The sequence below is a fragment of the Aulostomus chinensis genome, chromosome 18 (genome assembly GCF_037954235.1).
Source record: "Aulostomus chinensis isolate RoL2024-O1b breed Wild chromosome 18, RoL_Achi_v1.0, whole genome shotgun sequence".
Lineage (NCBI taxonomy): Eukaryota > Metazoa > Chordata > Actinopteri > Syngnathiformes > Aulostomidae > Aulostomus > Aulostomus chinensis.
In genome coordinates, this window is record NC_141337.1 from 13006002 (window position 1) to 13020605 (window position 14604).

At 39.6% G+C, this 14604-nt stretch overlaps 2 protein-coding genes across 6 annotated transcripts; both read left to right on the top strand.

Annotated features, from left to right (window-relative positions):
• The first annotated feature begins 1234 nt into the window (after positions 1-1234).
• rln3a (relaxin 3a) lies at positions 1235-1773 on the top strand. 2 transcript variants are annotated; one of them, XM_086184916.1, is made up of 2 exons: positions 1235-1394; positions 1499-1773. In XM_086184916.1, exons 1-2 carry the CDS (start codon positions 1235-1237, stop codon positions 1771-1773), a joined length of 435 nt encoding a protein of 144 aa, XP_086041042.1. The 2 variants fall into 2 exon arrangements, with proteins under 2 accessions (XP_086041042.1, XP_086041041.1); XM_086184915.1 differs by having other exon boundaries at positions 1235-1388; positions 1490-1773.
• A 1641-nt stretch (positions 1774-3414) lies between these two features.
• il12rb2l (interleukin 12 receptor, beta 2a, like) lies at positions 3415-14566 on the top strand. Of its 4 annotated transcripts, none has more exons than XM_086185758.1 (15): positions 3415-3547; positions 5133-5231; positions 7473-7620; positions 7704-7855; positions 8039-8181; positions 8675-8819; positions 8927-9003; positions 9705-9942; positions 10291-10479; positions 11261-11365; positions 11479-11613; positions 11709-11873; positions 12028-12097; positions 12672-12777; positions 13322-14563. In XM_086185758.1, the coding sequence occupies exons 2-15, from the start codon at positions 5159-5161 to the stop codon at positions 13649-13651; spliced, it is 2076 nt and encodes a 691-aa protein (XP_086041884.1). In that variant the 5' UTR covers positions 3415-3547; positions 5133-5158; the 3' UTR covers positions 13652-14563. The 4 variants fall into 4 exon arrangements, with proteins under 4 accessions (XP_086041884.1, XP_086041885.1, XP_086041888.1 ...); XM_086185759.1 differs by having other exon boundaries at positions 12902-13365; XM_086185762.1 differs by lacking the exon at positions 12672-12777 and having other exon boundaries at positions 13322-13436.
• The last annotated feature ends 38 nt before the right edge of the window (positions 14567-14604 follow it).

Consider the following 14604-nt stretch of genomic DNA (forward strand, 5'->3'; position numbering starts at 1 on the left):
TGCCTCATCCTCTTAATTCTTCTGTAAGGTTAAAAGCTGGTCTGACCCCAAAGCTTTGAGCTGAGTCTGGGAGTGAACCTGTGGTGCCTTTCATGATTCTTTCATAATTGTAAATTTGTAGTCAGGACATTTCCTGATAGTAAAGCTGACATAGCGCCAACGTTGTCTATACTGTATGCATAGCTGTGTTTAGACTACGTGAAGGTCACATCAGTGCAAAATGTTCTAAATCAGTGATACTGGATAGTACCGAACATTACACGTACGACTGTTTACAAGGGGTCAGACTCAGCTGTTCTGGGGGAGCTGACTCAACCTCATCACACAGCGAACCTTGTACATCTGTCGTGGACGTCCAGTAAAGTGGTCCGGCATAAGCCATTTCTGAGTCTCCAGTCTGTTTCCTGTGTGTGATGAATTCCTTCATCACACTAAATTCATCTGCAATAGCAAAAGTGATGTAAATAATAGTGATATCGGTTACGTTGTATATTTATGTATATGCAAATGTAGGGCTGTCAGTGAGGTGTCAGGTGCTTTATCAGAGGAATCGGTGGCCACCTGCATAATTCGATTTGAAAGGTCTACTTGAACTAGCAATGCTGATCATTTTTATTTCCAAAAGATACTGCCTTTACAATGCATCTCTTGTAGGGCTGTGGTGGGGTCATGTGACATCTTCAACATTCTTTTAAACAATTTTTATAAAGTACAGAAGAAATATAAAATGATTTTGCCCAAAAACAGAGCCAAAAAAATTCAAGACTGCAAAGAACATGATCTACTAGAAACATGTAAATGTACTGAGCTTATTAATTGGTGATAATATGCTCCTCATAATCATACTCATGATTCATGATAATGTGATGTTTTACATATTGGGGGGGGGGGGGTGAAAAGTCAAGGGAAAATAAAGGTGATAAAATATTCTTGCTGAAACCCAATTAGTTCATAGAGGCCTCTGACGTATTTGTTAATTATGTCACCTTTGGTCAGCTTTTTATTTCCCACAAAGGTCTCTGGCTGTATCTCTCTTTTGAATCTGCCATTCTTTCAGAGTCGTCCTGCTTGCGCAATCTGCCTGTTTCTTATTCAGGGTTTCAACCCCCTTTATAAACCCTGCCTGGGTCACCTAGAAAATCATAGCTCTTGCAAACAGCTGGAAAGAGAGCTTGGTGCTGCTCAGAGTGAAGAATTTGTCATTTTATCACTGGGTTTATTTCCTTGGGGTACCATGTGGAAAGCTGTGGTGTTGGCTGTGGGTCTGCTGGTGGCCGGGGTCCGACCCATGGAGGACCCAATTTATGGTGTCAAACTCTGTGGTCGTGAATTCATCCGAGCTGTCATCTTCACTTGTGGAGGCTCGCGGTGGAGACGGTCGCTCAGGAGTGCAGGTGAGATGTTGGCTCGACAGTAACGTACCGTTGTCAGGCTGTCATACAGCCAGAAATTACATGACGTACTTCACTTACCTGTTTGACTGCAGCAGACGTTTCAGAAGACCCACTCAGCTCCCATCAGCAAGATTCTTCAGAGGGCTTCTTGGGTCACAGTTCAGTGGAGCGTCTCCTCCAAAGAGACAGAGATCTTGGTTTCACATCCAGAGAAAACCAAGAAGGAATCTTTAGCCGGAGAGCCCGATCTTTCATCTCTGATGAGATCCTGGAAGCCCTGCGCAAGGCTGACCGCAAGGGCCGGGATGTGGTGGTGGGTCTGTCCAACGCCTGCTGCAAGTGGGGCTGCAGCAAGAGTGAGATCAGCTCCCTTTGTTGAGAGTGGACCTTCAGCACCCGAGAGCACACACAGACAGACGTATATTGTACCTAATTTTTTTTCTTCACTTCTTATGAACCTTATTAATTAACTGATTATTTGATTCAAAAGGGACGATTTACAGTTCAAACTTCAATGTCACCATTAGATGCACCACACCAGATTATAGCTGCAAGACAATTTGCATCTGTAGTCACTTGGCAGGGTTAAAAGCACCAAACGGAGTTGTGTGAAAACGTATACATGACACAATTTACATTACTGTACTCGCACATGAAAAAAAACCACACACAATATTTACTTCTATGTCGTTTTTTTCAGTTAAGCCGTAGTAACAGATGTTTGAAATGTTTTAATTCAATAAGTATACATGGAGTGTGAGGACAGGGCTGTCATGTGTTCCAAATGTTTATTTAAATACTTTTTAAAAATATAAGAAGTCAGATTTTTTCCATTTTTCCTTCAAAAGTATTGTCATACATTTTAATAAAGGTGTTTTGCTTTTTTTTTTGCATTCGCTGGATTTCTGAGTCGTTTACTGAGAGCTCAAGGGCATAAAACCTTAAAGCTGCCTGAAAAGTCACTAATGAGTCATCTGTATGCCACTGGATTCTGTAATACATTCATTTAAATTATATTCAGTTCTTTTTAGGGAATATAACCGATGAGATTCATGAACACAACCTTATTAAAATAAAATAGAGCTGGTAAAATGAAGTTAAACGTATGCTGCTCTTCATCATTTTTGCTGATAGTCAGATTTTACTTCCTTTTTATTGCACTCTTAGAACTCCACGGGTTTAAGATTCAAACACATAAAAGTTTTAAGACCTGATGTATGCATGCCTTCATACACTTGTTGATGTTTACTTGATACTTCCTCCGTTACCTGAGCCGAAAATAGTCTCACTTGGGCTAAAATATACAATAATTCCAAATGTGGCATATGCATCATGAAATTCTTAGGGTCCCCTCATACAGGTTTGTACAACAGTCTGAACATACAATAAATACAAATGCTATGTTTTTATCCAGCATGATTTTTTTGTAATGGTTCCCATAAGAAAAGGGGGATTTCTCTGGTGAAAAAATCTTGCAAATAGGTTTTTGCACATGCAGCAAAGAAGAGTGTGACTTCTGGTGAGTGTAACTTTGTTTACAATACTTGAGGATCCAACATGCTCTGCTGTGGCTAAAGTGGTAGACAGATGGAAACGTCTGAGGAGGAAACCTTGTTTATGAGATAATGTTAGGTATTGTACTGTGAATGCATTATTTCGCATGGCCGTGTGTGTGCCAGAGAGAGAGAGAGGGGGGGGGGGTGAGAGAGAGAATCAATATGAAGACAATTTGAGAAAAAGAGGACATGTCTCACTCAAAAAGGTCAATTTTAATCACGTAAGTGCTGGTTAATCCTTCGTTTTAGGAAAATGATGTGTTTCCTTTTAGTCTGTAGGTATATTCCTTTATCAATGCCTGCATCAATAACTTTATAAAGATACATTTTAGTTCAAATACATCTCTGAGGAGACCTCCTTATGGTGAAGACCTCGTAGTTTCACTAAAATTTTGCGCTTGTTGTTTTGAAAACCCAGTCTAGCTCACCGCACGAGCGCGCTGGCTTTGCCCCACGTTGGTGCTCACGTCATTCGCGCAATGGGCGGGGCTAACGGACGTTTACGCTGTCAGAGAATTTCGTCGTAATAGAAGGTTTAAACTCCAACTATACGCCGCATCATGGCAAGAAAGGTACCTCGGGATTACCCGTAATGAGGTAAATGAACTACAGTTAGTTGCTAACAGCTAGCTAAAAGTCCTTTGACGGGTTTAACAGCTTAATTAAACCATGATAGACCAACAGTGTTCAGATGAGACGCTTTCAGACCACAACAGTGTATTAATTGTTAAAGTTAAGCCGTTATTGGCATTGATTTATTGAAATCTATAATTTTACGAGGAAGTTTTACGGTCTTAAACGGTCGTTGTACGAGCATATGGAGTGTGACAGTGCAGCCTTTAAACTATCCTGATCTAAAATCGTGTTGTCGATTGTCACACGAGAGGAATTAATTCCGCATTAAAGCAGCTTTTTCTTTAAACTCAGAGGAGTACAGAATCCACCTATTGAGTCGTGTAAGTGTTCAAATTAATGTTTACATCTTTGTAGCTCTTAATATCGTCACCTTCTTAAAATAATTCAGTCATTTTTTTTGCCTTTTTTGTTTACTTAACCAACTCCTTATGATGTTTTGTCTCCTTGTGTGTGTGTGTGTGTGTGTGTGTGTGTGTGTGTGTGTGTGTGTGTGTGAGTTTTCTGAAAAACTTGGGAAAAAAATGTGGTAGCGTAATGTATGGTTATATACCAAAATCTATGATTCTCTTTGTAAGGTTAAAGAAGGCTAAGGGAAGGGCTGGATTATGCAAACACCAAGAGATATTACAACATCATCGTCTCTGTGTTTGGAGTTGTTATTGAAAGAATATCAATGTCCCGGATATTACTCCCGTGTTTGGAAATGTTACCGAGAGGATGTTTATGGCACCAAGAAGTAGTTAATGTTCCGAGACGGAAACAAGTGTCTATCGATTACCAGAACGCACACACACACACACACACACACACACACACACACACACATCTGTGATCAAAATACACGCCTCTCTGGCTATAAAGATAGGTTAGTGAGATGTGAGAGGGGGGCTTTTCTCGACATAGACAACTTCTGTCAGTCTGTGTTTAGAACTGTGAGACCTAGAGAATAAATTCCCTTTGGCTGTACTCTATCTCTTCCTCTGGTCTATTCTTACATTTTTGTCACTTGGTGACCGGTTGAGGTTCCGATCGAATCCTCTATAAAAACAACAACAGTCGATTGTTTTAAGAAGGTGACGATATGTTTAACAGTGCGAGTTCAACAATAAATTGAAGAAAACTGAGTTTGGAACCAGACCAAATTGCTTCACGGAACTTGCTAAAAAAACTTTAAGGAACTGAATTTTCTTGCTTGATTGAACGCGAAATATAACATCACATCTCATGTATTAGTGCCGATATTCATTTGCACATATGTCCAAAATAAGTTTTGTATGAACACAATTGTAATCTTTATTCAGTTTAAATCCTTCCAAAACATCTTTATGGGCATATTTGTAGGCTTCTACAACAGGACATTCACCCGGTTGCTACGAATGTCGGATAATATATCCTGAGCTAACCCTGAGCTGCGTCATGTAGCTACAAATGCAAAAGGATCACACTGTGCATTCTAACTGTAGAATGCAAAAACATGTTTTGATAGAGAGAAGTATTGAATGCCAACAAATGTGGGATGTTTTGTGTGTTTGTTTACATTCCACAGGCAATAGAGCACTGTGTCCAAATGTAATGGCCACACTTGCGTCAGGGTGGCTTCTGTCCATCCTGTTGGTCAACCTACCAAAGTGTATTACTGCAACAGGTAGGCTCATTGTGTATGTGTTGCTGAAATCTTGTGGGGTTTTATCTTGTAAGATAATGTAATCACACAACTACCATCCAGCAAAATATGCTGTGGATGTTTCAGGCAGGGTGGTGCAGTGGTCAGCACTGTCGCCTCATAGCATGAAGGTCCTGGGTTCAAACCCTGGCCCGAGCACAGGATCTTTATGTGTGGAGTTTGCATGTTCTCTCTGTGCCTGCGTGGGTTCTCTGGCTTCCTCCGACAGTCCAAAAACATGCACGAGGGGCTGGTGTTAATCCATACTCTCAATTGACCGTAGGTGTGGCTGTGAGTGTGAATGGTTGTATGCGTTGGCCCTGCGATGGGCTGGCGACCCGTCCAGGGTGAACCCTGCATCTCCCACAAAGGCAACTGGGATAGACTCCAGCCCCCTGCAACCCTTAACAGGGTAAGCGGTAGAAAATGGATGGATGGATGTTTCAGGCATTGATGATATGGTACTTTTATGTAAATTAGAGCAACTCCCAATTTGGAGAGACTGAGAACCGGTGGGTTTAACTATTTTTTTGTTATGTTAAAATAATCTACTCCTAATGTGAATGGGTTCTTCCTCAGCTTTTGCGTCACTCCTACACCACATTTAGTGAAACTAAGCCTCATAGAGTTCTGCATGATAAAGCACTAAAAACATGACCCCCTCTTTATGGAGGTGCAAATCAGCTGGGTGTTTTCTTTATGTGCAGGCTAATGTGTGTATAGCACATGCTAAAATTTGTAAACTATTCAGATTAAGAGTGCCGTCTTATGCAGGTCACATTCGTAGTGACCTCTTTTAAGGAGAATAATACTATGGGTTTACTGTTTGCATCAAATAGGAAGTGACTACAAAGGAAGGATGCATGAAGTCATTTGGACCTAGACTGTTTGAAGGGCTCACTTCCTGTTATTGCTACCCAGCTTGCTTCCCTGTTATGGTCTTCTCTGATGTCTGTTAAATGTGCAGAGGTTTATGAGAAATGAGTAAAGCGTGTGACTTCCAGTCGCAGGCGTGTTGAATTTAAAAAAAAGAACTGCATGAAAAGGTGTGTGTGTGTATGTTCGTGTATGTGGATGTACACAATTTCTTTCCTTTTGGTTCTGATTAGACTTAAAATATTCTCCCTCAAAAACTCATTGTTTCCCTCTCCATTTGTCCATTTGCTTCTACTGTGAATGAATGTATTTTAACTGAGAGGGATTAAGTTACACATTCAGTTTGAACAGAACATCCAGCAGATTAGCACTATATTTCTTATAATAATTTTCCTCTCTGACTTCAAAGCAAAGTTGTCAGATAAGCAAAATCACATTTGTGTGCTGCAGTGGTTTTCATTTTTTTAATCCAAAATGGATATTTGAAACACTTAAAAAAGAAGTCTTCTCTTTCTGTTGGATTTTAAACTTACTGACAATGCAAGATATACTTATGTGTATAGAGTGGCTCAGGAATGAGTCCTAAAATCTATCTTAAAATCCTATCTTAAAATCAATGTGATTTTTGGTTTGTGAAAAATGGTGAAATAAAGCCTATGTTTAACACTAGCTTGAGATATTGTAAAGTTTTGATCTAACTGGACAGCAAACACTGCATTGACTTTTTGTGTTTAAAAACAGCGGTTGCTAGCAAGTGACTGAAGGATACAACACTTCAAAAATCAAGTTTATGGGACTTTAATATTTTGTTCAGTAAGATAAACTTCACGAAATAAAACTACTTTTATTATTTCTTGAGCACGAATGCAAACATCGGGAGCTAAACTTAGGTGATGGACCAGCTACATTGTACGTCTGCAGAGGTGTCTAAGATAACCTTTGTATTCATGTTTAGCCACTTCTTAGTTTCCGCAGTTTTTAAGACATAAACATTTCAAAATCCAGCATGGTATTTCCTGACTTTTTTGCGCATTAGAACAAAACATTCAAATATCTTGAATGCAACCTTTGTAAAGTCTTGTTGACTTTGAGAGGGAGGAAGAGGACGTTCAATGACACGAACTTACTGCGAGGTTTTAATCACTCATGCCTTCCCCATTCTTTTTACAAGATATTTGGAGTAACAAATTGTACTGTTTACAGTGCTCAATTCAAGCCACTTCCATGTTTTATTTTAGGTCAAGTGGGTTAAAGTAGGAGTTGTTAATTCTTATCGCACTATTAAGGAATTGAATAAACAATCACCTCTTCTTTTTAGTCGGCTTATTTTTCTCTTTGTTTCACCAGGTCCTCTTGCTCCCCCCTTTAATATCAAGTGCCACATGCCATGTGATGAAGATAGCTACTGGGTAAATATTCACTGTGTTTGGGATCATATCCTGGATCTCCAGATCCCCACTAACTACAGCCTGCACTGGGAGACAACCGATAGCAAGTATAGTAAATGCAACCAGACACTGATCAGAAAATACTCAGTCTAGGTCTTAGTGATGTGACCATCTCTCCTCTCACCTCCAGACAGAGTCATGTGACCACTGGGACCAATATGAATGGGTCTATCCATCGTGAGCACTTTTCCAGCCACAGTGAACTTCGTGTTTGGGTCCAAGCTGAGAACCAGTATGGTTCTGCCAAATCTGAGGAAATTGTCTTCAACACAGGAGACATTAGTGAGTCTGTCCTGATTTTGCAGCTATAAAACATAACTCTTATCACATCTAAATCTGTGTTTTTAACACAAAGTGCTCTTTATACACTGTTGGTAAGCATTCAACAATAATTCAGCTTGATAGAATTTATATTCAAGTCAATGTTTCTATATTTCTTCTTTGCTTTTCTGTGTCTCCCTGTAGTCATGCCACCTCCACCCCAAATCACCTCAAGCTATCTTGAACCATTGGAGATAAACTGGAATCACCCCTGTAATCTGCTCCATCTCTGTTTTGGACCCTGTGTTGTCCAATATCGTAGTGAGGGAGACCAAGACTGGTTTGAGGTACCCCCCCCCCCCCGCCCCCCAAAATGGTCCACGTTATAATTAAATCAGTTCAGACTAATTTAAGGATAAAGTGCAGAAAAATAATCTTGCAAGAAACTAGAAAATAGGGCATTGCAGTCGTATGCCTCAGTGAGGTGAACCTGTAACAATGACCAGGGAACTTGACCTTTGACTGCCAAAATCATTTCAGTTCATCCTTGAGTCCCGCTGAACGTTTGGACTGGATTTGAAGAAATTCTCTCAAATACTTCCTGAGATATCCTGTTAACAAAACAAATGACTACTTCAAAAACAGCTTCCCGTTCCTCTTAAAGGTGCGATGAAGACTGTGGTGTACAGGCGGCTTTGTTACTGTTTGTTCTATTCCAAGTTGTTTTGTTAAAAAAAAAAAGTCTGCTAAATGACGCGACATAAAAAAGTATATTGTTGAATATCGAAATGTTTTGGTTGCGAAGAGCGTGTTCAATCTCTCTGTTTTCTTCCCAAACAGGTAGAGATTGGATCACGTATCAGCTATGAAGTCAACGGTCCTGTCCAGCCTGGTATAGTCTATGAATTTCAGGTTCGCTGTGCTTGTTGCACTGGCCTGATGAGTGACTGGAGTGCCGTCCACAAAATAAAGAGCTCAGAGACCAGTGAGTCCTCGTTTTGTGACGTGGAGAAGATCATTGATTGTTTCAAGCAGATTGCTTGACCACCTTGAGGTTTCATTCCCATTTTTCTTCATGTCCTCTTTTTTCAGCCCCTGTAGGACAACTGGATGTGTGGAGGGATTGTGGAATTTCACCCACAAGTCTTAACTGTGTCATGATCTGGAAGGTAGGTTAAAAAACTCCCTCACATTATCATGTTCTGATAAGAATAATGATACTTTATGCCATGGTCAGACTACACCAGGGGTACTCAAATACAAATCTTAAGGTCCATTGATTGAGGTCGGTCAGGCCACAAGTAATAATACTGTAATATTCAAAACAAATGCCCCTTTCATTCAGACGACAACAAAAATACGTAGTAACATAAGATGTCATTCTCCTTTTGACATAAATTAAAATAAATAGTTGAATAAAACAAAACATGACCCCCCCCCCCCCCCCGCCATGAATCCAAAACAAATTTAGTTTATATAGTGTCATAAATTCTTGCCGTGTGTTGGGTGGGATCACTACCAGTAGGACCTTGATTAGTTGTCTCTGTTAGTGGAGGAGGACCAAGAAATTTTAATTTGCAATCATAATTACCGTTGCAGTTTTTGGAGACTGCACAACCATAGAAATCTTGGGGGAAAAAAAAATCTTAACCTCAATGGAAACATTGTTCATATCAATCTAGTCAGTAAACATTTTCTATGTCTTGGTACATCCCAAACGCTAAAGACATATTTATATTTTGGGGCCAGACGCTGGATAGTTGTAGGCAATGACACCATTTTGCTGAAGTTTGTCTAAATTCATGTAACCTGATCCTGGAACTATGGAGACTAACCCCTCGCTATCCTCTCTTCTCTTTGTCCCATCCAGAAACTTCCTATATCTCAGGCTTGTGGCCACATTCTAGGTTATGAAGTCAGACTATCCCACCATAACGGCACAGCTGTGCTAATTAATGTATCTGCAGCTGAGCTGCTGGGCCGCTTAGTGTGTCATGAGACGCAGTGCTACCTCAACTTCTCTCTAAAGGGTGTATCCTCAGCCAACATATCAGCCTACAACTCCCGTGGTGCTACAGTGCCTGCTCATGTGGCTTTCCCAACACCAGGTACCAGTCATCTAGATTGTTCTAACAGTACTGAGTCAGTGTGATGTTTGAAACATGCTTCCCTCTGTTGGTCTGGAGTGTACAATTTGAAGCGTTAGCTTGTTTTGATCAGCTACCCATAATATATCCGACTATTTTACCAAGTTTGACTTTATGTTAAGTGAAAAATGTTACTAAAGCTTATGGTCTCTCTCTCTCTCTCTGAATGAGAATGCTGCAATAATTGTGTAATTGTTTATTATATTTCTTATTGATACTTAATTGGTATTCCTAAGTTTTGTTCTTATATTTTTTTCTATGACTTAGCAGGACTAAAAAAAAGGCTTTTTTTTTTTTTAACTTGCTAAGGGAACGAGCAAGATGGCGGTGCTATTCAGATCAAGGTGAACACAGAGAACCTCACTGTCTCCTGGTCTCAGCTCCCCGACAGCCTCACTTACAAGGAATATGTGGTGCAATACAAACAAATAGGACGTCCCCTGGGCCAAGGATTTGATTGGACCAGAGTGAGGAAAAAACAATCAGAGACATTTAAAGGTCTGTTTGATTTGGATTCTTTGGCAACAATACAGATGGTATTTTGTAGATGTTTGAACAAATACAAGTATTAAGTAAATTGACAGCTTGAAATGTTTGAATATTTCGTATGACTACAAATTTAATTCCACAAAAGTATCAGGTTTTAATTAAATTACTGGTTCTCAAACAGTTCAAGTCCTGTAACTTCTGAAACATTCAACCTCCCACTGTGTACCCCTCTACTTCCTCAGAAAACTCTCCTATGATGTAACATTTGACCATGTTAAGTTACATGTAAACCTACTTAAAAAAAAAGAAAGAAATGTATGACGGAGGATTATTATATGAAGATATGACTGTTTTTAACAGTTTTTCCTATTTATTTAGTGTCATAATTAACCTTGTGTTCCATCAAAAGACAACTGACATGATTGGGCATGGCTATCAGACGTGGTTCTAGCCCCGTACTGGATGGTTTTGCAACACTCCACTCTTTTTTACAAATTCTACATTGAATCAGATTTAGTGCTGTTGTATCTGCTCTGGTTTCTGTTACCATGCACAATTTGCCCTCTCAGGAACAATAAAGTTTGATTGAAGTAACTTAACTATGTCCCCCAGTTTACCAATCTTGGAATTAAAATCCCTCGATAAACAATACTTACTTTTTAAATTGTTACTCCAAAGCCCCTTTAAAATAACTCTCATTTTTTAATGTTTTTTTTTTCCTCCGGCATTTGAATCGTACCTGATGTTTTCACTATGATTATTTTACTGTATTGTATGTCTCCACCTGCAGGTCAATTTCAAAAGTACACACCATACCAGGTGTCAATGTTCACAGTGTTGGGAAACAATACAAGCCGTTGCCTCTCCTCTGCTATTGGCTACTCCCTCCAAGGACGTAAGCACCGATGCATTATGACAGACTTTTCTTTTAGGTCATGTTTAATTAATAATCTCTCCTTAAATTCACTGGAAATCATCATATCTTTTTCTCAACTTGCCCCGCCCCAGCTCCCAGCAAAGTACGCTCATTCAAGGTGTATTCCATTGCGGCCACACATGTGACCCTATTTTGGGAACCTGTGCCCTTGTCCATGCAGAATGGGGTGATCCTGTACTACCAAATAGGGGTAAACAGAAAAAATGGTAAGACGGTTGTGCTCATCCTGGTGCAATAGTGTGTCTGTGTCAGCTGTGCTTTGATGAATGTGCTTCCCTCTGAACCATTTCTCTCTTTGCAGTAGTGTACAATGTGAACGCATCCCAACAGCAGGAAAATAAGACATTTGAGCTCCTGCATCTCAGTCCAGGCCAGGAGTACGAGGTGTGGATAAATGCTGTGACTGTAGCCGGGCCTGGAGCCAATACCACCATAAGATTGAAAACAAAGCACCCCGAACATTTGGGTATTGCATCACATCCTATATTGTTTTCCTTTGGAGCTTAGCATGAGACGTATGATGAAATGTTTGAATTTACATTTTTGTGTGTGTAATCTTCTCATATGACAAATCATTTGATGTTTCTCTCATCCCAGTTCTCTCTCTTTCTCTTTCTTAGGGTACTTAATTAAAATCCTGCCCCCAGCATGTTTAGTGCTCATAATATATTGTCTTGTTTTCTTATTCAGGTGAGATAATCATGTCTTTAACCTGTGTTGTACTTCATATATTTCACAGTTTCAGAGATCACAGTTGATTTCTTTGTAGTGGGTCAATACATGGACTACCATGAAAGAATTGTGCCCCCCCCCCCACACACACACACACACACACACGTTGATGCTTAAAGAAAAGGTTATATCTCATAGCTTCTAAATAAATTAACAGACCACATTATATCTCATGTCTACAAATGAATTACATTGAGGGAGCAAGTTATATCTTGAGACCTCACAACATTGAGGAAACAATTTGTCGTATAGTATTTTCTGGCAAAAAACTAATAGCATTGAAGGAATGAGATATTATGTACTATCCTGGCTGAAGATGAGGGAACAAGCTTTATCTCATACCCTCAAAATAACTGGTTCCCTTAAGGCCTTTAAAATAAGTGAATTGAGGGAAATTTATTTTATGGCCTCAGACTAACTTAACTAATAATATTCTGGTGTATTCTGAATAAAAATATTTTACAAAATTATCTGTATGTGTGGATACTCATGGAGACTGTGTTTATTGGTCTTATTGGTATGTGTCTGTCAGGTTTTGTCAAGGAAAGAGCAAAACGTGTCCACTGGTGCCTCAGTGTTTTTTTGAGAAAGTGCCAGATCCCCACAACAGCTACATCTTTAGACAGATGAAGCATCAGGTAAGTGGGGAATTTGACTGTTTTACTGGGAACTACTCATCCTGTTTACAGCTACACACTCATTCATGTCTCAAAATCCTAATTTCCATCCATCCATCCATTTTCTTACGCTTATCCTGTTAAGGGTCACGGGGGCCTGGAGCCCATTCCAGCAGCTTTTGGGCATGAGGCGGGGTTCAGTCACCCTGGACGGGTCACCAGTCCATCTCAGGGCCAACACTTAGACAGACAACCATTCACACTCACAGTCACACCTACGGTCAATTTAGAGTATCAATCAGCCTCGTCCCCTCTTGATGTCTTTGGACTGTGGGAGGAAGCTGGAGTACCAGAGAGAACCCACACAGGAACAGGGAGAACATGGAGACTCCACACAGAAAGATCCTGTGCTGGAGCCGGGACTCAAACCCGGAACCTTCTTGCTGTGAGGCCACAGTGCTGACCACTGCACCACTGTGCCGCCTTCCAAAATCCTAATTTGCCGTAAATTAAAAAAACAAAAACAAAAACTGATCTTGTGCTTCTGTGTGTGTTCCTCCTGTAGATGAATGACCCCTTATCTTGGATCTGCACTCCCATCTTTGAGCCACATCCCAAGATCTCTGTCCTGGAGATAATTGAGGTAGATGAGTCTTCCCACCCTGAAGGACCAACCAGGCCAATGGTGAAAGATCGCCGCTCACAGATAGACTGCCAACATAATGAGGGGGAAGATGCTGTCATACAGGAGCGTGATAGGACAGGATTTAAAGAAGCGTACAGCAGAATGGTCGACTCAGATGAGGACTCTTGTTGCTCATCAGAGGAAGAACAGCTCACATCAGGTTATGAAAAACACTTCATGCCCACTGCTTTGGAAATACTTGGGGTTTGATAGTATATTCACAATCGGCCCATGGCCATTCATATGTATGTTGTATTTTTAAATGTTGAGAAGCACTTGTCATTGTGATACAGTAGTATGAGTAGAGATTATTGTCTGGATTGTTCTGGTGTTGCTGTAACTTTCTTTAGTTGTAATTTGATTGAATACAGTTGGTTAATGCTTCATTTATTTTTCATATTTCCTTTTTCGCTTGGCACTTTGGCAGTTAGGTTACGTTGATTCATCAATCATCATCAAACTGAATGTAGTTTCTTTATAATCCACACATTAATGAAGAATTTAGTTTATTAGTAATGCAGAGAATGGAATGATTTGAATCCACGTGTATTTCTATAAGTATCCTGAATTTTACAAAAAAAATGCCTTCAGGGGACATGAAATTAGCACCTAATCCTGTGTTTAATGTTATATTTTGAATCATGAACTCCTGGATTAGCTACTGAATGTATATAGGTGTGAAACAGAAAAGGAGCTTATAACCTTTTTAAAGGAAACACCAATGTATGAAATACTTAGTTTTTTAAATTTACTGAAAGTAAATATCAGTATATAACATGGGATGTTTTTTGTATAATAGCTTCCTTGTCAAGACCAATTTATTCACATTTGATTTTTGTTTGACTTTTTTTTTTACCTTGAACTTTATATTTTGATATGTTAAATAGACATCAAAAATGCAAATTATAAATCATGATGAAATAAACAAACTCATTTTTTAAAAAGGATTGGTTGCAGAGTGTGTATGTAAATATAATGTGATAGGCTATGCATTATGAAATTTGCCGGTCAAAGTGCATAAATATAGATAAAATCACCTTAGACCTGCAATACAATAGTTAGGAAATACAAAGAAAACGAGCAACATACATACCGGAGTACTTCCGGGCTCAGGCCCTAATTATTTTAAGTCAGAAGGTTTGAAACCAATTCTAAGACCTTTT

Excerpts from the sequence above, each read along its gene's own strand:
- il12rb2l (XM_086185758.1), top strand. The coding sequence starts at position 5,159 with ATGGCCACACTTGCGTCAGGGTGGCTTCTGTCCATCCTGTTGGTCAAC. Across the intron at positions 8,820-8,926 it reads AATAAAGAGCTCAGAGACCA|CCCCTGTAGGACAACTGGAT; the intron begins GTGAGTCCTCGT and ends CTCTTTTTTCAG. Across the intron at positions 12,778-13,321 it reads TTAGACAGATGAAGCATCAG|ATGAATGACCCCTTATCTTG; the intron begins GTAAGTGGGGAA and ends TTCCTCCTGTAG.
- rln3a (XM_086184915.1), top strand. The coding sequence starts at position 1,235 with ATGTGGAAAGCTGTGGTGTTGGCTGTGGGTCTGCTGGTGGCCGGGGTC. Across the intron at positions 1,389-1,489 it reads GTGGAGACGGTCGCTCAGGA|ACGTTTCAGAAGACCCACTC; the intron begins GTGCAGGTGAGA and ends TGACTGCAGCAG.